Source organism: Acanthopagrus latus, chromosome 1, assembly GCF_904848185.1.
Source record: "Acanthopagrus latus isolate v.2019 chromosome 1, fAcaLat1.1, whole genome shotgun sequence".
In the NCBI taxonomy this organism is placed as follows: Eukaryota; Metazoa; Chordata; class Actinopteri; order Spariformes; family Sparidae; genus Acanthopagrus; species Acanthopagrus latus.
Window position 1 is genome coordinate 12653237 of NC_051039.1, and position 25666 is coordinate 12678902.

The window sequence follows — 25666 nt, forward strand, 5'->3', positions numbered from 1 at the left end:
TTATAAAACACAACTAAATCCCAAAGTTTTGAAGAGATTTCTTTATTTGGTACAGTTGACAAATAAGATACTGTACGTATAACTCCAGCACAAAACTGCACCTTTGTCCTTCTCATACAATAAAAGTCTTGAAAAAATGCAAGAAAAAGAATATGGCTTGAACAGTCAATGATGCCTCAACATAATTAGATGTGTGTAATGATGATAATTCAGTCAAAACGTGAATTCACAACCCAGCTTTGTGTCGAACAGCTGAAATGCTGCTCCGGTGGTTTCATGGACCATCAGTGAAAAGGAAAAAGTGAAATGTGGACGTGACGTGGAATCAATTTAAACAAAAGAAAACAAACAACAAAACACATTACCTGGTGCAGCTTTATCCCAAAACCTGTGGCACTAAAATTTGAAAATCTATAAGAGGAACTCCATGTACAGTATAATAAAATTCACTAACGTCCATGCAGTGTTAAAGAAACAAAAGCAAAATGGCACAAAAACTCTGTCAAGCAACAAGATTCCCGATAGGCTATCAACCAAACTGTGCACTAAAACCGCGTTATCCATCCTTTAGCCTACTGGATTGAGAAACATGGGAATGCGCTACAAAGTATCAGGCACGATACTCTGCATACAAATAGACTTTTCAGCAGATACACTATTTACAGCTTCATTGATTACATTAAATATCAACTTAAATAGATAGCCAAAACATTAAATAGTCTGGTATATAAATACTCAATATCTGTCACAATTGTAAATGCATGTTTATCGGATTTTTCCTGCAGCTCCCGACATTAAAAAGCTAATCCTCTCTGACCATAAAGAAGCCAGGCTTTAAAAGGCAGTTAAGGCATAGGCAAGTCACATTTCTCCTCAGTAACACAACAAAGTTTTCTGGGATATTCTGCACTGATTAGCCGATAATAGCTGGCACAATTTAGTTGTACAGTTTCTAGATGAAGCGAAGACAATAAACACTTAAAACTGAGATTGCAGTCCCCACAGGATAGTGAAGATCATCACTGGTAGAAAAATGGAGGGAATTCATCCTCATTAAACTATTTGGTTCTGGCTGTGTGCTCTACATGATTGTCACTTTCCCTACAGTCCACCTCAATCCCAGGTTAGATCTTAATTTTGGCATAGAGTTCATCAATTTGCTCTCTGAAGCGATTGCGAAGCTCAGTCCTCTTGGCCTTCAGGGTGGGTGTCAGCAGGCCGTTCTGGACAGAAAACATCTCAGGATGTAATGTGATATCTCTCACCTGCAGAGAAAAAAAGAGCAAAAACTGCGTCAGTGAAAATATTGAATATAAATATTTGAGTCTGACTGAAACTACCAGTTATTTTCTTGATTCATTATTTGTTTGATAAATCCGAAAATAGTGCAAAGCTCAAGGTGACGTCCTCAAACTGCATTTTTGTCCAGTCCAAACAATAGAAAAGTAAAGCAGGAATGATTTATGAATGAACTAATTTTTCCAAGCAAAACTGTCAAAAATGTGTTAGTTCCAGCTTTTGCCATTTTGGACTGTTGGTTGGACAAAATAAACAATTTGAAGACATATTGTTCCGGAACCCAAAGTGACTAGTATTTTTTTCAAATCCTTGGACATTTTTATGGATTCACATTTAATCATGAAAATAACTGTCACTCCGGAATCAAATATGTTGCATTTAAAGATGTTTATGTTGCCAGATCAAATCCAGCAATGTGAGAAAAGCAGATCAAACATGGCAACAATCACCTGCTCAAAAGACTTGAGTCCTGCTTCCTTGCCCAGCCTCAGGATGTCCTCCAGGATGGCTGTCTTCACATCCTTAAAACAGCCAGAAAAATGTTAGCATGCAAGTGGATGTGAGGCTGTGTGTCAGAAAAAAAAAAAATCTCACCTTGTTTTTGCACAGTTCAGAGTACGATCCTTCAATCCCTTTTTTCTTGATCCAAATAGGTAGAAAGTCTGGATCAGGTACCACAATCCCCACCAGGCATGCCTGAAAAATACAACACAGATACCAGGAAGATCAGTGTCTCAAAAATTCACCAAACTAGAAACAGCACTGTTGTTCAATGTCCCATCTCAATCTCATAGTAATTACTCACCTGTAAGCTGTCACCATGAACAAATATCTGGGCCACTGGATCACTGAGATTGTAGACATTTTCTATTTTCTCAGGGGCGATGTATTCTCCTTGTGCCAGCTTGAAAATGTGCTTTTTTCTGTCAGTGATCTTCAGGGTGCCATTCTACAACAAACAAGGAGAGAAAAGCCTTGAAATTAAGATACAGATTCTATGTCACTAAACAGATTTACCCACGATGTCAGTTAATGGTCAGTAGTGCCCTTCAGACTGTTCTGCTTACAGGAAGCCATTTTCCAATGTCTCCCGTGTGCAGCCATCCATCCTGGTCGATTGCTTCTGCTGTTTTCTCAGGATCTTTCAGGTATCCCTGGAATACATTTGGTCCTTTGACACACACCTAGGAGGAGCAATGATCAGATAAAAAGAAACACAAATAGATCAATGATGTAATAATACTAGTGGCATGACTCAGGGATCACAATGTCAGTCTGCATTAATTGGTAAGTCCACCAGACTGAATTACCTCAACGTACTATTTGGATTTCTTTGAAATTCTCTCCAGACATCTGTTTGGTTATTCCCTGACCTTTCATCTAGAACCCACCAGCTCAAACAGCTGGGAAATATCAAAACTAAGATGTTAACATGGTAAAAATTAGGGCTGCAACAACAAAAATTGTTTTCATTGTTGATTAATCGGTTTATTTACTTGATAAATCAAGTAGTCATTTGGCCATACATTTTAAGCAAATGAGGAAAAATGTCAGTGTTTTGTCCTCAAATGTCTTTGTTTTAGCAATCCAAAGAAATATTGTTCACTGTAAATGAGAAAGAAACCACAAAACATTCACATTTAAGAAGCTGGAATCAGAATTTTGACTCAATAGCAATACTTGGCAATGAAGGCAATAGCAAGCTACTAATTGAATAACTGTTGAAGCTGTCATCAACACATCAGCATGATAGCGTTGTCACTATGAACATGTTAGCTTACATTCTAAGGGCTGCCCACATGGCCATGACTGAAAAAAAAAAATCTCTTTTTCATATGTTGTTGTATTCATTGTGATGTACAGTACGTCAGCCTAAATTCAACAGTGTTGCTCTTACTGTGCGTGTCAACTTGTTCTCTGTACAGTGTTGATGGTGATTTATCAGGCTGTGGCTTTAGAGACAATTCTTGTTGGTAGGATCAATTCACAGTTGTTTTGTCTTCTGTAATGTGACTTTTTTTCATAATAGTAATACATTAAAATGATGTGCTTAAATCTCCTGTTTCTGAGAGCACAAATAAATACACTTTCTGATCCACTGTATGCGTCTGATGCACCTCCTCACCTCTCCCTCTCCATTGGCAGCCAGGTAGTTCATTTCTGCAACATCCACCAGTTTGACAGAGTTGCAGGGCAGAGGAGGACCGACGTGACCTGGACACACAAAATAACCACAGTTCAGGTTCACGATTTCAAGAAATAATCAAGGATATTTTTAAAACACAAGGGGCAGTACATCTGAATGATCAAGAGCAACAGTTAGTGGATGTGTGTAGCTTTTACCTGCTGACCAGTCCCCGGGCATCGACATGGTGCACCCAGCTGTACATTCAGTCTGACCATAGCCCTCATAAAACTGTGGAGCAGAGAACATTTATTTTTAGTGACAGTCATGGAGTTAAAACAATCCCAGTTATTGATAAATTAAAGTGTGGATGCGGCTCACCTGACAGCCCAGTGCAGCTCGTAGGAACGTCAGGATGGTCGGAGACACCGGAGCTGCTCCTGTGATCATGAGTCGGACACGGCCGCCCAGACTCGCCTGCAGAGTGTGAAACAAACAGGAAGACACACAATGTCATACTGAAACACTGGATACTGTTTCTTATAAACCATAAAACCCTAATCATAATGATTAAAATTACCGTCAGGAACCTGGCACATGTGATTGGTGTTTATCTGACCTACAATAACAGCAACAGTCCTGCACCTTTAACATACGACGATGATAGAATCTAAAAGTATTACAAAAAATAGGTAGTTATAATTCTGTGTGCATTTCTATTAGATTAAATCAGCCTTTACTGTCTGCCTTAGGAGAAATCTGTCTTGGCCATTCAACAGAAGACAGTCAACTCCAGCAAACGTTCCACCAGAACATTTATATGAAGTTTACATTTTTAAGGGGAAGAGGGAAGAGTGTGTTAAAGTTGTAGAGTTGATCAGAAACACGAAGCCCCTTGAGAGCACGCCATGTTTACCTGGACTTTCTTGAAGATGAGTTTGTCCCACATGCTGTCTTTTCTGACCACGCCACTCTTAAGCTCCGCCTCCTTCCTCCTGAAGGCAAAATCGAGCAGCCACCTCTTCAGCGGCGTGTTGGCTTGACTAAATACCTGTGGAGAATTTAAACAAGCTCATTTCAAAAAGCCCATAGAACAGGTCTGCTACAGAGAATCACCACATTTTATAATAAACAACATGATGGATGAATAGTGAATCAGACGGCATGTAAACATTTTATCAGTTACATAAATACTTTGTCTGACCTTATCAAACATGCGGTTGAGGAGGCGTGGGACCACAGGGAAGACTGTCGGCTGCAGCGCTTTCAAATCATCCATCAAAAGTCGAATGTCCCCTTGAAAATAGCCAATTCGAGCCCCATGGATGAGGATGACACCCTGATGGAAAAATAAATCAGTGCAACATTGTGTTCACCAGAGGGCAGTGTTACTTCTGAAGAGTTCACTACAAATCAGCAAGTCCACCGGTTGTCACACAATTTTTTTCAGCATCAATACTGCAACATTTCTCTATTCGTATGCCTTGTACTTTGAGGATAATAAACTACCGAATTTAAAACATTTAAACCAAACTTCTCAAAAAGTACCGATATTTTGTCTAAACAACAAAGCAGCTGCAGAAGTATTGCAATATAAAATACAATCAAAAATTAACCGAGTTGAGGCACAAAATCTATCTCCGAAAGACAAAGCAATCAATATTATGAATCTGGCACAAAACAAACTTTTAGTAGAGACTCAAAACTACAATTTGAATAAATCAATAGGACTTCACTTATAGTTATTATAATTGTGCATCATTCCTGATGGTAAACAAGTCCAACACATACCTGTACAACCCTCTCAAACATGTGAGCTAGGGGGAGATAGGATACATGAATGTCATGGAGGTCCAGCATGCAGTGCACCTGCAGGACACACACACACACAAAAAAACAAAAACACATGCACGAATGCAGGTCAAGCACTGGCGTACTGTACCTCCACCACCCTCTCAAACATGTGGGCCAAAGGGAGGAAGGAGATGAGCACATCTTTACTGGTGGGCTTCAGTACGCCCTGGACGACAATATAGGGCCGGAAGAGGAGGAGGAAGATGGAATGAAGATGGGAGGAACACAGGAGTAACGGAACAAGACGGACAGGAAAATATAAAGAGGATCAACCCGAGTCAGACAAGGATTTAGATTTAGAAGGTGTCAAAAAAAAGAAAGAAAAAGAAAAAAGGTATTTTCTGCATTTATTTAGCAAAGAAAAATGTTTGATGAATTGTTTGTGCTTTCCATGATAATCACAGTACAACAAAACAAAATCTAAATTTGATGGATACACGTTTGCCTATCTAATCTACTAATCCTACTATAAATCACTTAGTTTAAGTGATAGAGACCTGGAACATCAGACACCGTCCTCCTAACTGAACAGAAGTAAAACTGGTGAGGGTGCATTCAGTTATCATGGACCCAGTCTCTGAGCAAACTGCCTGATGGTAGAAGGCGTAACACAAGTGTGCCGTCTTTTAAAAGCAAGCTCAAGACCTACCTGTTCTTTCAGAATCATGGCTCGCTAGTGCCTTCATCTCTTTGTCTGTCTGTGTGTCTCTGGGGATGTGTGGGCGGGTATGTTCATGTTGGTGGTCAGGCAGGGGATGAATAATTTGTATGAAACTTTTCCTTTCTATGCACTGTTGATCTGTTTTTCGACTCAACATGTTTCACACACACAAGACATGAGTGTGAGTATTGTATAAAACGTGACCTACAATTAAATTTGACAGGTAACACTAGAAACCATTGCATTTGCTTCTTTACTACGGAGTACTGTCCTTTACTGCCTTTTCTCATCTTTGATCTTCAGTTCTCGTGTCTTTTTTATGATGAAATTAACTGTAAAATAAAACAGGTGAGTGCTTGTTTGGTGTCTGTAGTTTTTACAGAACAGGGTGGAAAAAGTCTAAGAATCACTCCCCGATCATCTCCACTCAACTGTTTCAGCGCTGGAGAAATATTTGTTTGTTTTTGCATGTCTTTAAATCACAATCACAATCATCTAGGGCATTGCTCAACCTAGGATGCAGCGACTGTGCCCCTGCAAATCGCGGTTTGTGAATGGAGCCCTGACGTTAAAATGTCTGAATCCCTGCAAAGGAAAAGGTAAAAGCAGCTAGCCTGTTAATGTTTGTACAGTTAGCCAAGTACTTAGTGTTGGAATAACTCGCTATATTTAGCGTGTAGTTTGCTAGCTTGTAGGAGGTTGGTGTTGTTTCATGTTGCGATGAGGAGAATGAAAACAGTACATGCACAGATAGCAGCAGGAAGCAGGGAAAAGGTGCCCAATGACAGGATTTATACCAACAGTCTACATCTGTTAGTCGGACTGTTATCTGATGGTTGAAATGCTTAGTGCTGTACACAGTAATAAAGATAAAGCAGGTGACAAAAAGCTACATTTTTTTTATCATCCCTCTTTTGTAATTCAGCAGCAGGACGACTCCATTTAGAGAGAAATAAGTGAAGAAATCAAATAATCAGCCATCTTAAAAACAAGGGGATCAGAATCAAACATACATTATAAAACAATGTCATTTATCTCGAGATTCAATGGTTCAGTTTTACATGTTCCAGTTCTATCTGGTTTGTTTGTTTACCTCTGTCATTTTAATGAAAGCTGCAGTGTTGGAGATTACATTTCCGTGAGTCAGCATTGCACCTTTCGGGTTTCCTGAAAGCAAAAGGGTGATCATGATTACATACATGAAGTAAAAACATTTCCGGTAGATTGAGACGACTTTGACGAGTTGTGTGATTACCTGTGGTTCCAGATGTGAAGCAGATAATGGCGAGGTCCTCTGGTTTAGGAGGCTGTAATCAGATCACAGATCTAATACTAGTGCACAAGAAGCCTGAACTGCTATTGTATTAGAAATGTGTAAAATGTTTTATTTAACAACCAACAACAACAGCACAAAACCCTTATTTTTCTCCTGTCAATGACTTGACCTTTTTCTCACATGGTCAACAGGTCAAGTGTTCCTGTTCTGATCCTACTCACCACTGGTTTCTGGTAGTTGGCTTTCCCCAAGGCCTGAAACAAGTACAACACATATGGTGAGATATAGTGTGTCTGCAGGAAGCGCTGATAATAATCATGCTTTGAAACACACAGCCCCCGTGGGCCCAATCTCCATTTAGTGGTACGACTGAATAACAGTGTGACTGGAACAGCAGCAGCAGCAGCAGCTGCAGCTAATTTTCATTAACATCTGCTGATGGTTGAAAATGTGCTCAGTGGATTAATTTAAAATGATTAAAATGTGGTAGAAATGAGAAAGCATTTGGAACACCTGACATTAACAAGAGATCAGATGATGAGGTTGTTATTCTCACCTCAAACTCCTTCAGACTCAAAATGTCAATGCCACACTCCTTTCCTCGGGTCACCAGGTCGGTGTCGAACGCCTCCATGAGCAGAATCGTCTTTATCGTTCGCCCTTTTCCGCTCGCACAGTCCAGCATCATCCGGGCCTTTTCGGGTACGTCGCAGATCACAGTTTTGATGGCGGCTGGAAAAACAAATGGCCCCAAATTAATTAACCGCTTATGTTCGTATGTTCAGTCCTTGATCTGGAGTGTTGCGACAGCCCTGCAGGCAGGTGTGCGGTGCCCTTTTATGTACCTTTGTCGATGATGTAGCCGATGGCCTCTGTGCCGAGTGTGTCGTACAAAGGAACTGCCACCAGGGAGTATGTGTAACAGGCCAGCTCTGAGATGGTCCACTGAGAGAGAAAACAGACCAGCATCTCAAAAATGTATTTGAAGTCAGTGACAACAACTGCTAAGATCAAGTTAGGCCTTTTTCTAGTTTTAGCATTTCACCTCTGATAGAGTAGTAGGTAGTTTTCTCAGTTCTTAGTATCTTAAGAAAAGCTACTCAAACTACAGTTTCCATAATCAAGAATACACTTTCAAGACAGCTTCAAGCAAACTAAACTACAATAAAGTTTCTGTCCACCTTCTCCCTAGCTACCATAATACCTTGCGCAAATTATGGGAGCAACCTCCAGCAAGACTGTCACTAAACCAGAACCAGCATTTTCCAGTTTAACATGATGCAAATCAACAGTCATCTAGATCACAGATCTACACCAACTAAGCCTAAATGTACTTCTTTCCTGTGTTTAAAACGCACTTAACTACATAGTCGGAAGTCGTTCACTCTTCACTATCTTTGCTCAACAAATTTGTGCAACAAAAGACATTTGCTGCACCTCTGGTCTGTTCTGGGAGAAAATGCCGATGAACTTGTCTCCTGTATGAGAGTGTCCTCGGTGAAGGAGAGCAGAACCGATGTGCTCCGCTCTGTCTAACACCTGTGGGGGAGGGGGGACGAAAAATTAAATAAGGTTTGTAGCTGTGTGATGTGGACATGCAGAACATCAGATTTCCATGTCTGTGGGCTCACCTCTTTATAAGACTGCCACTCGTACGGCTGGTTTGGCTTCCTCGATCCGAGACAAGGTCCATCATCTGCGACAGACAACAAAGCTCACTTTTACTACGTTCACTTGAAGGATTGTCATGTTAATTCTCTCAGGGAGTGTTTGACTGTCTGATACCAGAGCAAACACTCACTTGACACTCGGAGCCCTCGTAGGAACACCTCATACATTGTGAGCGCATCGTCGTAGTAGTGTGCGAGCGGCTCGATGCCGTCGTTCAGCACCGACCTTCTCGCACGTTCTCCACCCTAAGCAGGAACAAAAATAAAAGGAGTAGTACGGTCAGATCCCGTGAGAGGATGGTGAACACAGATTCATTTTGTGGCATGTTACTCATGATCAAAGCGTCACCTCGGTGATATTTTGACACACACAGATCTTGTATTGCACACAAAGCAGCGTTTGTAGTTCAGACTGAAATGTGTCTTGTGACGCTGACAATGTTACAGCAGATTACTTTACATCAAGGCTCTCTTGTGCTTTATATCAGGTTACATGTAACTTTGGCATTTTATGGGCAAAACTTTCCCCTTTTTCTTGCGGGAAAGTAAGAACTTCATCCCCTTCATCCTGTGTCTAAAATCAATGTTGCCTGATGAAACATGGAGGGCTGTACTTTCCTGGATTCACAGTTGTTCCATAAACAGCAGACAGGTTCACGGTTTTCTCTACTCTCAGGTCATGTTACAAAAGTGTCATCCCTCTGTGATGAATAGAAATCAAATGATGGTACATTTATGATGCCGTTTATTTTGGAACTGTCCACTGATTCATCCATTCTGGTCAAGAATCTTTTTGAACAGACACTTGGCTTTCTCTGGATGCTCAGAGGACTCTTAATTCTGTCCTCACACATTCATACGGCTGTATTGAAGCACATGGCACCAGCAAAAAAAAAAAAAAAAACACAAAACAAAAATAAACAAATTCATGAAAGACTGGAGGACACAATCTCCACCGTGCTTCAGATTATTTATTTTTTTGACAGTTATTCACATTGAGAAACTGATTTAATAATTCAAAATGTCAGCATTAATAGGAAGATTTTTGGGGTCCCTTTTTCAAAAACTGGGCCCAATTTAACACATATGTATAAATATATTGCTTCGTTTTTTTTCTTTCCCCCTTTTCCGAACACTTTTCTTGATGGGTTGCGGTTAACAACCACATGGGGATGCTTAAGATGAACCTTGTATCTCCTTCTCGTGGGTGTCGGTGTGTGTTTAAGTTTGGTCTAAGATGGTTTATATGAGGCGAATAATAATACGTCGATACAGTAAAATTCTGAATTACACTGAGGCTCATATTTGCTTCTCTTTGTTTGTAAAAAATGCTTGTGTCGCATCAGTCTTTGCAGAGTACACAAGGAAGTTTTATGTCTACTGACGTTATCATGATAACAGATATTTGCATGTTTGGGTCAACACAAAGTTTACCTTCATGCACCATGACTACTCTGGACTAACATCTCTACTGGACCTTAGATTGTTGCTAAACACAGTCATTGAGTCAGACCTTCACAGGAAGTTAATGAGATGCAACTAATAGTTTACAGTATTCATGAATTCTTTATAGAGTTATAAACCATTCACTATAAGCATTGGGGTTGCTCCTCTTTTTGTCTTTCTATTTAGTAATAAGACACTCATAAATGTTAATCAAAAAGAGGTAGCTGAAAAGAGGAAGATAAAGCAAAGATTCAGCTGGTGCAAAAAAAAAACCAACAAAAAAAACACCAACCAGACGGATTTTTCACAACCAATTCTTCTTACTGTCTTAAAAACCTAGCCTTGGTAAATAATTCAGTTTTCATTCATTCAACTCATTAACCATAAATAAAAACAACAAACTAATAAACCCACATAAAGGATAGGAAAATGATAAACCGATTACTTTACCAGCCCAGCCAACTTTAACCAGACTGAGATGAACTTTTAGCACTTTCAGCATGACAACGACTGAGGACATTTCACAACTTCCTGGACAGCATCCAATTAACATTCCTGCTGAATGAGGTCCGCTGTCCAGCTTTCGTTCTGCACTCCAGTAGTTGCATCATGTTTCAGTTATTCCGCCAACAATCAGCTACAGTTACGAGGCGGATATGTAATCTTTTCGTCCCTGTTTCATGAATGAATTTAAAACATTTCATACAACCATGGAAGAGAAAAAGAAAGATATCACCTACTGGTATTTCCACTGACTGCAGGCCGAGGTCGCAGGGCGCTTTGAGGGCTTTCGGCCGGGAAGCGAACCAGTAGGTGGTGAGTGCTGCGAAGGCGCCCATGCCCATGAGCGCGTTGGTGGGCAGGCCGCGGACGTACTGCCGAAGATCATCCAGCTCGGGAATCCGCAGCTGTCTCAGGACTTCCTGAGCCTGCATGACTGTTCTGTACTGAGCCTGCAAGGAAACACGGGCAGAAAGATTACGATGTCTGGTAACTACTCGTCTTTATTCTGTACTTCTTTTCTTCTTCTTCTTCTGTAACTATTAGTAATTGGTAAACTGCCGCTGACAATCAAACGGAAACTGTCCATGCCCAAAGCTCTTCCTACACAGTGGGGTGATACAGCAGGATGTGGTATTCTATCTTTTATGAATGGGGCTCTTGTTTCAGACCATTACACAGCAACATGACAGCCCCCCCTTTAACGGAAGAGTAAGAACAGTGGTCCCATTCAGGGTGACAGGCAAAATCTGTTTGTCTGCATCAACATGTTGACAAATACATGCAATCCTGAATATACTCCATGCAAAAAGTCTGTCTTTTTATTTATTTACATTAACTCATTTTGAACTCCTATAATCTTTGGAGCTGCTACGACTGAATATGCGAGCAGCTGTCAAATAGTCGGTTTGAGTGTCTTTTTAAATTTTCAGCTTCTTATATGTGAATATTTTCTCGTTTCTTTACTCCTCTGTGACAGAAATCTGAATGTCTTTGGGTTGTGGATGAAACAAGACATTGGAGGATGTCATCTTTGGCTTTAGGAAACACTCACTGAGAGATTTCAACATGTTATAGACCTAAAAACGAAATGATTAATTGAGAAAATAATCGACAGATTACCCGTTAGCTACAACCTTACTACTTTTAAAAAAGAGCTGCAGTGACAAGGTGATTAATCGATAAGTCTATTTACAGAGAAGAAAATCGATTCATTGTCTATCATTATTATATTAGGCAGAAAATCAAAAACATTCTCTCGTTCATTAATGTGACAAATGTCCTCAGTTACGGCCAAAGCATGATAAAAACTCTCATTGTTTTGAAGCATTATTTATCTGAGAGTTTCATTTCTTCTGGTCACTGCCAACCTATTGACACAAAGCAGTTTTCATGCCCTAATACAGCAGTGAGGTGTACTTATTTCTGGCACACTGATGTAATACAGAGAAACAAACTGTATGAAACTAAAATAAAGCTTGAAGGAAAGATCCACAGTGAATCACGCAGTGTTCAGCCCTGTGATTCAGGCATGATCCACCACTTCAGAGCTACTTCAGAGAAGTCTCAAGTCTTTTTACATAATAGAAAATCAAATCTTACAGAATTTCATTAGGCCCTCTTAACCTTAGTTTTAAAGATCCCATCAACATGTCTTTGAACATAAATAGCTCTTAAATCATCCCTTAAAGTATTTTTATCTTTTCATTGTCCGTCGTTTGTACATTCAGCTTTTCTTTTCTTTTTTTAACACTTCCTTTAGAAGAAGTCAGCAAACTCTTGGCCATTGGATTACTTACATGTAAAAAGATGATCATTATTGTCAGTCATTTAGCTGCTGAACGACAAGCGCTTGCACGTCTGCCATTGTCCCTGCCCCGCACTTCCACAAATGTTGTATACAAAAAAGGAAGATGTGCTCTCCTACTCAACAGCTGTGCACTTGGAAACAAAGACACGGGAAGGAAACATGACTCCACACACATTTTCAGATCACAAGCCTCTGTGGAGACATGAGGACACAGACACTACACACCGGCTGCACTGAGCACTACACACCTCGTTTCTCTGAAGGAAAGTGAGGCTTTCCGGGTCCGGATGATTCAGAAATTACCTCACTGGGAGGAAACCTTCAACACTTCAAAGTCCTGGATATATGGTGGCTCCACTAAAATGTTAATAGAACATTCACTGCTCATTTAAAAATGCAAATTAGATGAGCCTGTGGTAAGAAAGACCGATTTAACCTCTGCAGCTGATACATCTAACCAGGAATTATTCTTTAAGCGTCACATCCAGATATAGAAACATAATCATTAATAACTCTTTCTTTTCAGACTTGGCAGCTTTATGTACGTCGCGTTCAACTAATGTGACCTCCAAGACAGATGGTAGCAGCCCCGAACGTGTACGAACAAGTGAACAACCGCCATGGAGGTAACAATTGACTCCTCACCTACTTCTATTATTAACACCGAGCCCATGACTCGACGCCGGTGCCAACTGGGACAAAAGTACAGGACAGCTTCAAAACAAGCGAATCTTCTTTAATTGGCACTTCATGACAACTTAAGTAAAATGTTAAATGTACAGAAAGATCACCTCAGACTCACTGTAATCTTCATTCTTATGGTCAAATATTAAAACAAAGACAACAAAAGATTCATTTAAGCTGTTAAATTCAATTAATTATATCTGCCACCCACAAGAAGTTAATAAAAATAATGATGAACTGAACATTAATCTTCACAAATGCTCCACTGAGTCTTACAGGTGTTACTATCAACCACAGCTATGCATGTCAAGCAATCATCACACCACTTGTCAGTGTCGGCAACCTTACACAATTCAACACAGCGAAAAGAAACGCAGCACTGACTCACAAAATTAAGGCACAACAATAAATCTCTGTATACTCACAATCCCACAGTGTGTGTGTGTATGAAGAAAAAATGACTGTACTGTGTCCAGTCACAGGGAGAGTTGTAGTTATCTGGAAGGCCCTGCGCTGCTGCACTTGCTATTAGAAGGACTCACACTGACCTCTAATAGACCTCTGAGGTTCTCACAACTATGAATAGCAGAAACACGCCCCCTTCAAACAGAAACACAGACGCGTGAGGCACGGCTGGCCACTCACTGGAGGGCAAGACGAGTGACAGGTCGATTTTCAGACACATCTACTGTACAGAGATTCTGGTTGTTGTGTATTTGCGCCTTTAAAGCCTTAAAAACGTCTTGTTTTACCTTTAGCTGCTTTCTTTGTGGTTAGATTTCTGTTTTCCTGTTGTTGTTTCTTCCCTTTGTCGAGTGTGAAGCACTCTGAGCTGCACGTTTTGTATGAAAAGTGCTATAAAAATATTGTCGGTATGAAAACACAATATAAATACACACTGTAAAATCTGACAAGGTGATTTTTTTTTTTTACACTAGCAGAAACATCTGCGTGTAAAACTAGTTTAAAATACACGAAGGCTGCATACTCAATCAGATCGATCTGAGTGATTCAAATATCTTTTAGTGATGTTTATCCAAGACTGAGCGATCAGTGTCATATCGTACGTTATCTGGACACAGTACACGCAATTCTTCTGTTGCCGAGCATCCAAACTGGTGAAACTAGTCCAAGGAGGAATTACACACCAATTACAGGAAGGTCTTTGTTTTCCACATAATAGATATGTTGACAAATCACAGACAGACAATCTCTGGGTATGTGAGCACCAACACTGACTAAACAAATGAGTCCATATCTGCAGATTCCTCAGAGTCTAAGGTGGATAATGTGTTTATTTCCCAGTTAATTAAAGTCGTGCTGAAATTCAGACCTTGGCACTGGGTGTAAAATAAATTTGCACATTTTGTTTATTGATTTCCTGCTGCAGTCTGTGTCTGAGAAGTCTGGGAACAAAGTTGGTGTTATCAGCTGTGACTGTAGCAAAAGAAACTCACATGGATCTTTGGGGAGTGTGACACGAACATGTATTACAGCGCTGAAACATAACGGTGGGTATTATGGATAAAATCCTATAATTTTATATGATAATATAATTATTGAACATGTGATTTTCTGAATTATATCCATACATAAATAGCGAAAGAGACTTTTGTGGCTATTATCTGGATTTTAAAATGATACGTTAATTTACAAAGTGACCACAAATGAATTAATCACACTGATGCAAAAATCCACTTTTACAATACAGCCAATGTCGACAAAGGTGCGTCTGAACGAATGGACACGTGTGCAGATGCAACAGTGCAAAAGCAGTGCTTAAGATCCGCTGAAGCTTTTTGATTGTTGTAACTCTTGTTTTTATTGGTAGAAAGGGGATCGTGTTGAGGACCGACAGTTCACCCCGCATAACGGTGGGTTAGATTTAGTCACTTGTCACTCTAACCTCTGGGAAAACATCAAGAAAACTCAACCATCTCTTTACTTTCCTTTGAAAACACCAGACAGCATGTCAGAGAGAAAGACGTCAGCAGAGGTGACTAAACGAAACGAGAATACAACTTGAAAACATTTACTCTCATTAACCCATGCTACTCACATCTTTGATTCTGTTTTGACTGAGAGACACGCAGCAACAGAACATATTGTACATTTAACGCATATCTTTGACAACTAACAGTAAATATTTCATCCATTCCATTAATCAACAGAATTTTAACCAGTGGGTTTCAAAATGAATCGTCCAAGTGATTTATTGACAATTATCGAGATTTACTTGTGCTTCTCTTTGATGTACCACAAAAATATTGAATAGCTGCACCGATTCTTTTCATTTTTAAATGATCTGCTGGTATTGTTGAATCCTTTAGGCTATGAAACTTTTTGTTAAATGTGACTCACAGCTTTGCAGAAGTCATGGGGAAGTCTTCAAATGTCCCGACCAAACCCAAAAATATTCAGTTTGTCGATAAATATGACAGAGATAAGCAGGAAATCCTGCTTTTAATTTACTAAAAACAATTATTTGTCAATGTTACATGTAAAAGACAAACTAGAACATTTAGTAACTAAAAGATGAAGCAATAATGAAAGTGTGGTTCAGTAGTAGGTTTACTCGTCACTGAGTCGTCCTTGTCAAATACCCAACACACAGCAAGCAAATGTCAATGTCACTGCTTGGCTCAGAGCGGTTGAAGGCAAAAGGTACTCCAACTGTCCCCCCACAACTACCACCACCACCACCTCTACGCTCCATACTTGGCCTGGGAAGATGACAAGCCAATGGCAGAGCCAGCTCGCCAGTCACCCCACACCCAGGCACACGCAAGACACTGGAGAAAGAGGCGTCGAGGGGGACTCAGGGCAGCTGGTTCATTTGACACATAACAGAACATCAAGCCTGCAGCCTGGGATCAGACCACAGCTGTAGGTTTGAAACAATCAAACAGCAGCCAGGAAGTGACAGGAAAAATAAAACTACGTTTGGTCAGTCACACTAGATTTCCTCTTCGTGGAGACGTCTGAAAGCAAAAAGCAGTGTGACCCCGATTAGCTCGTCAGCTTGGGTGTTGAGTGTAAAGTCAAACGATTTAAGCTCATTATAACAACCTTAACACTGGAGGATTAACACAGGGAGCCTTTAAACAAACTTCACTTAATCACATCACGACAAGATGGCGGCCTTCAAATCTCATAACCGGCTTTCTCTCAGCTGCGCCAAGAATGTAAACTAGAATACATCATGCACATCTGAAATATGGCTGGATTATTTGATATTTACTGTAGTAACAAAGGTGTTTGACATGGATGGAGTTGGGAGGGAGGTGCCTTTATAAATCCTCCTGACACCAAGAACACAAGCACACAAATGTAGGCATGTCCAGCTAAGTAGCTTAGAACTAGGGCTGGTTGAAAAACATAAGAATGGAGATTCTCATCTCACACAATTCAGAATCTATTCACAAATGTCAAAAACTGATTGATGTCAGTTAGCTGCGTGATGGTGACAGGCTGAAAAAGGCGGAACTATAGGTAGTAATGTTAGAGTTATCGTGAAGTTTCTTAAGTTAACAAAACACACACGCTCATTCATTCAGCATGTTAAAACTCAGCGACTTGTACAACGATTTTGTATTTTGTAACCCACATACATGCTTGCATGTTTGTTGGGTTCGTCAGGAGGATTACACAAAAACTGCTGGATGGATTTCCCACAAACATGGATGGAGGATGGGTCTCAGGCCAGAACAGACCCCCATTAACATTTGGTGCAGATGCGAATAAAAAGGAGAGATCCAGTTATTATTTCTCACTTTCTTAAACATCTTGAGATAGGGCATTTTTCAGCAGTTTTGTTTATTTCTCAGGGAATGAAGCACAAATCTTGATTATTGAAAAAACAGGTATATTTCAGTGGCTGGTGTTTTTGAGTAAGACGATTTAATGCAAAGAAGAATTTGGATCTAGTGGATTTAAATGTTTTCTTTATATTGGATCAGGCTTGAATGAATGAAAGGACACTGTTGCCATTCTAGTTCGGTTTGTAGTATATAATAAGTATACAATAATAACCCTAACCCTACAGCAACAGCATTACAATATACAGATTATGATCCTGGAAACAGACACATTCCAGTATGGAGTAGCTGCTGCAGTCCAACCTTTTACTTTTTTTTTCTGCAAACTTTTACATGACAAAGAAGCCGCACACAGCGGTTCGCTATCGATTCTGTTCTAAAAATGTAAAATATTGACATCTGACATTCACGCGTTATTGACCGAGTGGATCTTGTTGTTGGATCTGCTTCATTTGAGCTGCCGAGACCTCATTGATAATTCAACAGTTTTACAAATAGTAGAGCACGCCCTGAGGCCAGTAATCAAAATAGGATGAGTCAATATATTCTTGTGTAAAAGCAGTGGCGTATAGGTTTACATGGACATAGAATGAGGATGCCCCAAGGCAAATGAAAGACTCGAAAGATGAGCTGTAAAAGCAGGAAGAGGAAGAGAACAGCCTGAACCCGCCCCGTATGTATGGCCGACTGCCACAGAGAAATGAGTCGCAGAGATATATGGTGATGACTGTCAGCGCGCGGCTGCTGGATGGCTGCTGAAGCACATGTGGCTTCAGTGCGACGTCCTTCATCTGCTCTGGACTGACTCGTGTCCATCCTTCGCCAGTCAAATTTAACCCTGGTTTTAGGACACAAAGGCTGACCTTGCACAAGACAGCCACGCTCAAGACCGCAGGTCCCGACCTCTCTGTTGAAATCACACACTCCCAGTCACATGGTCGCACGGCAGAGAGATATACGGGGTAGGGAGGGTGGAGGATGGGATTTGTGAAGTGGAACAAAGGTCACGCACCCGTCAACGGCTACCAATCAGGCAACAGGACACATGACCTCCACACAGCAGGTCAAAGGAAATATACTGTCGTCTCTAACCTAATGTTCAAGGTTAAAGGTGTTTTGAATTTCTTTCAGAGGAGCCATCACAAAAAATTAACTGGGGGAAGTGGAACAAATTTTAAGCACCTTAAAAGTTTCAAAAGCTGTGTCGAATCCGTTTCCTTCCTCATGACACATTTGCGATGTCGATTCTCTAAAATGGTCCATTTGCGGTTGAACGGCTACACAACCTCACGCTACCACCAGCTGTTAATCAGCTGCATGTCGTGAGGCCATCAGCAGGTATATGAATCACATCCTCATGTGCATGAACTACTGACTGTACATAAAAGTTGGATGACACGGCATCTCCCCAAATGTGAAGCCAAATAACTGTTGAGTTTTATCTAATTTCGTTACTTGATGATTTACAAAAATCTAAGCCCTCCTCACGGCACCCATTTCACAGACAATTTTCTGACTATACTGAATAAAGTTTTTGGGGCTTCAAAAGGTTCAGTGAAAATTTTCGCTAAATATTTAACACCATTTCCTCAAACGCGCCTATATTATTCACTTCTTCTTTCTATGCAAAAACTAGAATTATTGCCAGTGTGCAACTTTTGGATTAAAAATGTCATCACCTCATTTTATCCTATCAAGACATCTGTATAAAATTCTGTTTGAAATAACAAATCAATTGTTGAGTTAACAACTAATCAGTTCATCCCTCAGTCCATGTGGGCAGAAATTCCCTGAAGGTGTCAGTGACATATTCACGACTACTTATTGCAATTTTCTTGAGGGCAGTAAATCCTCAAATACTGAGTGTACAACGACATAATACAAAGAAAAGATGCAACGCTTCACAATCGAGGATTAGTAGAAACAAAGGTAATAATGACCTCTTTTAATCAATTACCAAAACAGTTGCCAAGTATCATTCTATTGATCAGTTAATCAATTAATCAGCAAATCGTTGTAGCTTTACCTACAACTACAAAATGTAAAAGATGTGCAAAGACATTTCATTTTTCAGGAGCTTGATGGGAGTAGTATGGAGCAGGACTCCACTGATGACTGGATGAGATTAAATACGCAAACTGGTTCGAGATATGAAGTCACCTTTTCCATCATCACACTCTGGGGTGGAATGAGTTTTTTTAACTTCCGATTATTTGCCCGAATGGGATATCTGAAGAAAAAGATTCCACTGGAAAATCATCTGGGAGAGACGTCACCCACAGTTGTTCACTCTTGGATTTGAGGCCAGTTTATGGGGCAGATGGTGAACTTTGTTTCATTCACATGATTCTTTTAAACTCAATTTAATCAGTTGGTGACCTGAGGAAAAAGTTGGTGGGATGACTTCACCCGGAGCTAAAATTCCTGCTGTAAAGGTCTCACATCAGATCCGCCCCTTGATTGTTGTGTAAACGTCAGCCGGCTCAGGCGTAAACACGCCATCAGCCCCAAAACAGTCAGACAGGCTGATGCTGGTACTCTCAAATGACCACAGCAGAGTGACTGGGCGAATCTCAAAACCACAGTGTGTCTCTGTTTGCTCTCATGAAAGCTGCTCCTGTACTCAAGGGCAAAAAAAACACATGATTGAGTGTCCGCGGTGGCTTTTATGATCCTCCCCATGTCTGTAATGTAACTGCTCATGTGACTGCACACTAGGGCCTGAAGAGCATTACCTAGTCGTTTAAAAATGATCTTAAAAACAGGGAGGAAGATGACAAACACCCACTGGAGCTACATTCCACAGATTCCTGTCGGAGGAAGTTTGCCGTAGCACGCAGTCGTGGGTACCAGGAACACCCCCGATCTGCACCCCCTCCCCTAAAAGACTGTATTGTAATTCAGCAAAACACACGCACCCGTCAGCCGATTCATGGATTCTGACACAAAACAAGGAGTGAGTGTGAGAGTCTCCAGATGTGCCGACTGTGTTGCTAGTTAAATACACATCCCATATTCCCCATGTCTCCCTCTCACTCTCCACTTATTCCCTGTTCAGTTCCTGTCTAATAGTTTGTCCACCTGAGTACCAACATGTTTGTCATGACAAGGAACAGTTTGATGTTTTAGCTATTACTCATTTGCTTTCTTGCCCAGAGATATAATAACTTCAGTACCACTCTTTGTTTCTGTGCGCTGAATATGAAGCTAGCCAGGAGATGGTTAACGTAGCTTGGCATAAAGACTAGAAACGGGGACCCATATCTGACAGCACATACAGCCGATTTCTCTTAGTATGTGGAAAGTCCAGGAACACTATTTTTTCATCCATAGCAGCTGAAAAAATAAAGGCAGAGTGAGTTACAGAAGCTGGTGGAACAGCGGTGTGCACGGACGTGACGTCGCTCCCTATAGAGCCGTCAAGTGGGAGGAACCATTTCAGACGACCATTTAAGTAATTAGTATAAAAGGTTTAAAACCTCCATTCTAAAATACACAATCCTTCAACAAAACGTAGAAGCAGACCAGCTTGGGTACATAAAAATCCTGTTATGTGTGCCACTGACGGCGGAGGAATGGAGGAAAAACAACAACCCTGAAATCAAGTGTGAACGGACAGACTTTAAGTTGATGGATTGCGCCAACAAACAAAGCAACCAAACTTTTTAATGAAACCAGGTGTTAAACTGTGTTTTTAAGGTGTTTTTCCATTCACTGGGTCGCATTCTGACTTATCCAGCTCGGATAAATTGATGGAAAATTTACATTAAGACTAATCTTTAAGGTGGCGTGCTGAGGATGAATTAAGAAGTCTCACAGCCTGAGAAAGGAAGCTGCTCTGTAGTCTGGTGGAACGGCAATGACGAGCCAGTTAACATGAACACAACAATCCGTTAGCTGGGAATAATCAGGTCATGATAATAATCTAAGTTCATGATGTAAAAAACTGTTTTTTCACTGGCTGGATGCGTGTTAGGTGCAGGGACTGGTGGGAGAGATCAGTGCTCAAGGAAAAGCTCAGATGGAGAGAGAATTTCAGATTGTTTGTCAAACAAACAATGTGACCTGATGAAGGATGTGTTGAGCCCGGCGCTCCGACGAGATAAGTGTGCTTTAAGTGCCCATGTGCAAACTGATTAAGGACACAATGCAGATGAATGTGAACAGTCTCGACCACAACAGATCATGATGCACTGTAACTTTGCCTGAGAAGAAAAACCTCACGTTCACTTTGCAAACAAGTTTTAACAGTTTGCCGGAAAGAGTTTCATGCTGAATGCAAAAGGAAACGCAGTGGACGCATGGAGTGGAAAAACAACCACGTCCTCCTCCTCCTCCTCCTCCTCCGGCTGCAGTTCAGACCTGACTTCCTCATTTGTGTGCGCTGGGGCGGATTGGTTTTGAGGTTACCAGGTCAGACACATGCTGAAATAAACTGTTATGGCGGGTGGGATGCCAAGACTTTGCGCTTGGATAAATGGTTTCATTGTTCCTCTTCTTATCTTATTATTTACAACAACAAAAAAACACACACACACACATCCAGCGTGCTGCGCAGGAGGAAAGTAGGTTAGACGGAGATTAGACGGGAAAAAAAGTTTAAAAAACAAAAGTGTTGATTCACTCCACACGGTGTCTAATCAGCCATGGTGCTACGTGTCCATATCTCTGATTACATTCTCAGAGGAGCGGCTTCATACATGCGCGGGGTTTTCTTCTCTCTCTCTGTGATAGAAGAGATGAGCAGACTGTGCTCTGATTACACATGACTGAACATACCGTCCATGGTGAGATTAAGAGAAATGAAGATATAATAGAGACGAGGAGGAGGAGGAGGAGGACACACAAAATGTGGCTCGACTGTGGTCTATTTTAAGACAACAATAAAGCGAAGAGCAGCTCTTCTTTTCCCCGACGGCTCGTTAAAATGTCACGTTTTCAATAAACCTCTGTAGCTAACACAGAAAACAGTCGACGCTGGTGTTCAGGTGAATGCATGGCGGCTGTATGTGAGCGTGTTTGTCTCCACTAACCTGTGAGCAGCAGCAGCAGCAGCAGCAGATCCGGAGACTTGAACCTGGTTCTTGGGCAGCAGCAGCAGCAGCAGAGCGGTCTACATTTTGTTCAGCTGCTCTCAGCCAATCAGGAGCGAGCACACGTGTTGCTTCGCCTAAAGTTTGAGAGGTGCGCTCTCATTGGTCGGTATGTTGAAGTGGAAGAGGCGTTCAGATCCTGTGCTACCAAATAATGGAATGTAACTAAGTACATTCACATTTACTCTGCTGAAGTACTGAATTGAGGTAGTTGTACCTTGTACATTTCCATTTTCTGCAACTTTCAGTCACTTTCTTCAGTCACTACTTACCACTTAATTAAATTATTTTGTTATTTATCAGCAATCAGATTTGAGAAAAAAAGGGTTACAGTTTTTTATAAACAGACACAAACTAAAATCAGATTGATAATTTACAAGGCTGGTAATCCATTGCCCCATAGTATACAGTACAAACTGTATAAACATTAACTCACTTTATCTGTTCTATAATACTACTTAAATCAGAATTCCTTTATTGTTCAGCAATTGGGGACATTTCTTTGCCACAGCAGCCAAAGGACAGTTATATTACATTAAACAATAATAATAGTAAAACATAAACAGTATAATAAAGTACATTTACTGTCAGATACTTTAATACTTTTACACAAGCAGGCTACCATTCATGTGGGTTATGTTACCAAAATAACATTTTAACCCAAATATCTTTAGTTTTATTGAAGTAATAAGAGCTAAAGTCATCCCCTCAAAACCTTACCTAAGTAAAAATATGTTAGTAATATCACCTAAATGTAATTAAAGGATCAAAAACATGCAAGATAAGATAAGATAAGATAAGCCTTTATTAGTCCCACAGCAAGGACATTTGCATTATTACAGCAGCAAAGGGGATAGCAAAACAATATATAAGTTAAAAAAAAAAGTAGTAAGAACAATATAAACAGTATAAATAGGAAACAGAAACTCCAAAATATTTGCACCATGATACTGAAATTGCCCATGATGTTTTTTTACTTAAGAACTATTCATATTGGTTACCTTTACTCAAATAAAACTTTAACACGAGATCTTTAGTTTTACCAAAGTATGACTTTTGGGTAGTTTTTACAATACTGCCTATGACTCATACAAACTACAAGTAAAAGTGATGCATTTAAAAACTTACCTAAGTAAAAGTATGTTAGTAATATCAGCAACATTTACAGGAGCAAAAAATCATGCAAGTTTTAGTATTAGATAACAATATAAACACTATAAATAGGAAACAAAAACTGTGAGCAGCATTGATTGAACAGTCTGAAGAAAGTACCTGCTTAGTATGATGCTGTTTCTTCAGGTTGAGCTCATTTGAACTGTTTCAAGATTTCATGCATTGCTTTGCTGTGAGAGCCATGTGTCTGCAAAAAATAAACTTTTAATGAGCTTAGAAAAACAGCCTGTTCTCAGCGTTGATGAATGCACCCAAAGATTCATTATCCTCTCACCCTCATGCTCATGGAAAGTCAGGTGTCCAGTTTCGCAAGTCCGCAAGACATTTCTGGAGTTGCGCAGTGAAACAGCATTGCAACGTTCTCCTAAACAACTGAAGTAGACATACAGCTCATTTGGCGTACTCCAAGTTTCCACGAGGCCCAAGATCACAAATTGATTTGAAAAATATGTTAATTACTCTCTTTTTTTATTCCCAAATTTTCACTGTGGCTGCCAAGCTTCATGGCCACACATTGAGGGTTTAAATAACATCTTTTCAAATCAGTTTGGGATCTTGGAGCTTCCAGAGACTTGGATTATGTGGGACGAGCTGTATGGAGCCATCTCATGTTTTTTTTTTCTGTTGTTTGTTTACAATTTAAAACAAGTCCCCATCTACTTCAGTTGTTCCGGAGAACGCTGCAGCGCTGGATAACTGTGAAGCTCCAGAAATGTCTTGTGGTCTATCAAACTGTGAAACAGCATGAGGGTGAGTAGATAAGTACAACATTTGCATTTTTGGGTGAACTCATCCTTTAATGCTTCACTTTGTTAGAAAAATTCCAAAGCACCACATCTTGGGATAAAATGGATTCACTGGATAAGAAATGTTTTTAAAAAATTGGAGTCTGAAAAGTAACTAGTAACTAGAGCTGTCAAATAAATGCAGTAAAGCAGAAACTGAAGTTAAGTACAAGTACCTTGAATGTGTTATGTAGTACATTTCTGGATGTTTACATACTTTCAATAAGTGCATGATATGTGGTGCACGTTGGAAAAAGCGATGGACGTTGGAAATTATGTTTTCCTATAATCTATTTCCTATAATGTGTGTCACTGATACAAAACAGTACCAACATCATTCAACCTAATTGTTCTCTTATAGGTTTTTGATAATAATATCAGTAAAACTCCTGATTCTCAGTTTCTAGTGTCCGTATGATCTATTCTCTCTATGTTGTCATATTACTGACTGGATCTTCTCTGGTATTAAATAGTTTTGGTTCTCTGTCAGCTCACATTCCTGCTTGGATATGCAATGTTTTTGACATTAATAACATACTTGCTATCATCCTCAGTATATAAAACTCTAACAAGTCTCACTGTAGCTCCTCATCTCTACAATACCTTCCAGAAAGAGGCTGAAGTTCCCTGAATGCACCACCAGAGGGAGCAGTTTTGCACTTTATCTGTGCTGCATAGGTCCTTAAAGGGGCAGGATGTAGTTTTTGGAAACTCCAAACTCAGAATATTTACAGTATATATGAAGTAATAAGACAAACTCATGTCTTTTGCCATAGCTGAATAAACAAGCTGTTCTCAGAGGAAAATAAGGTCCCCAGAATGCTGTTTGAAGCCAGAAAGGTGACAGGGTCCACCACATATAAACAGTAAAATGGTATGAAATTGTGTGGCTCTTCAAGTTCAGTCATGAAATCAGTTTGTTTATTTAGTTTGTTTAGGCACACAAATATCAGTCGATGAAGATCTTTCTCCTCTCATATTTTCTTTCACAAAACTACACAGTGCACCTTTAATAAAAACACCTTTTAAAGAATTAAACCCTCTCAGACAAGTTACTGATATTATGTATTAGTATTGTAAATACCTCCGATAAACATGGGTGGTAAATGAGTGAATTTAAGATGTATAGTTTCATAGTGTAAATCATTATTCCATGTCTGGGAGATAAAAAGATAGAAAATCACTGTGATATTCTGGTAAGTTCAGAAGGAGTTTGTAGTAATTTTTACTAGTTCTACCCTCTGGATGATGATGGTGTGATCAGATTGCATGAGATATAGGAAACATCCTTTTTTTTCTCCTCCTGTGTTTACAAGCTCAAACAAGTAAAACTTCTGTCTGCATTGCTGCTGTGTTTGTTCTTCAGAGGCGCCTGTAGCTGCTGAAGCATGCGGTCTGAACTGAGCTCCTCTGGCTCAATAACGGGGGCCGTGTGAACTGCTGCAGTTCAGGCTGAGGGGGGCGCACCAAG

At 40.2% G+C, this 25666-nt stretch overlaps 1 protein-coding gene across 3 annotated transcripts; it reads right to left on the reverse strand.

Annotated features, from left to right (window-relative positions):
- Positions 1 to 26: 26 nt before the first annotated feature.
- On the reverse strand, positions 27 to 22329 carry acsl1a (acyl-CoA synthetase long chain family member 1a). Of its 3 annotated transcripts, none has more exons than XM_037097886.1 (21): positions 22178 to 22329; positions 11072 to 11284; positions 9017 to 9131; positions 8847 to 8911; positions 8653 to 8754; positions 8061 to 8160; positions 7772 to 7947; positions 7437 to 7469; positions 7195 to 7246; positions 7033 to 7106; positions 5216 to 5293; positions 4629 to 4763; positions 4341 to 4475; positions 3806 to 3901; positions 3643 to 3715; positions 3425 to 3513; positions 2367 to 2483; positions 2105 to 2248; positions 1894 to 1995; positions 1749 to 1820; positions 27 to 1265 (listed from the first exon to the last, which is right to left on the reverse strand). In XM_037097886.1, the coding sequence occupies exons 2-21, from the start codon at positions 11264 to 11266 to the stop codon at positions 1125 to 1127; spliced, it is 2094 nt and encodes a 697-aa protein (XP_036953781.1). In that variant the 5' UTR covers positions 11267 to 11284; positions 22178 to 22329; the 3' UTR covers positions 27 to 1124. The 3 variants fall into 3 exon arrangements, with proteins under 3 accessions (XP_036953781.1, XP_036953802.1, XP_036953792.1); XM_037097907.1 differs by lacking the exon at positions 5216 to 5293 and adding an exon at positions 5367 to 5444; XM_037097897.1 differs by lacking the exon at positions 22178 to 22329 and adding an exon at positions 13752 to 13870.
- Positions 22330 to 25666: the final 3337 nt, after the last annotated feature.

Bases quoted from the DNA above. Each gene is read 5' to 3' on its own strand.
- acsl1a (XM_037097886.1), bottom strand. From the start codon at position 11,266: ATGCAGGCTCAGGAAGTCCTGAGACAGCTGCGGATTCCCGAGCTGGAT. The intron at 8,912-9,016 runs GTGAGTGTTTGC...TGTCTGTCGCAG, and splicing joins ACGAGGGCTCCGAGTGTCAA to ATGATGGACCTTGTCTCGGA. The intron at 7,107-7,194 runs GTAATCACACAA...TTTTGCTTTCAG, and splicing joins CTTCACATCTGGAACCACAG to GAAACCCGAAAGGTGCAATG.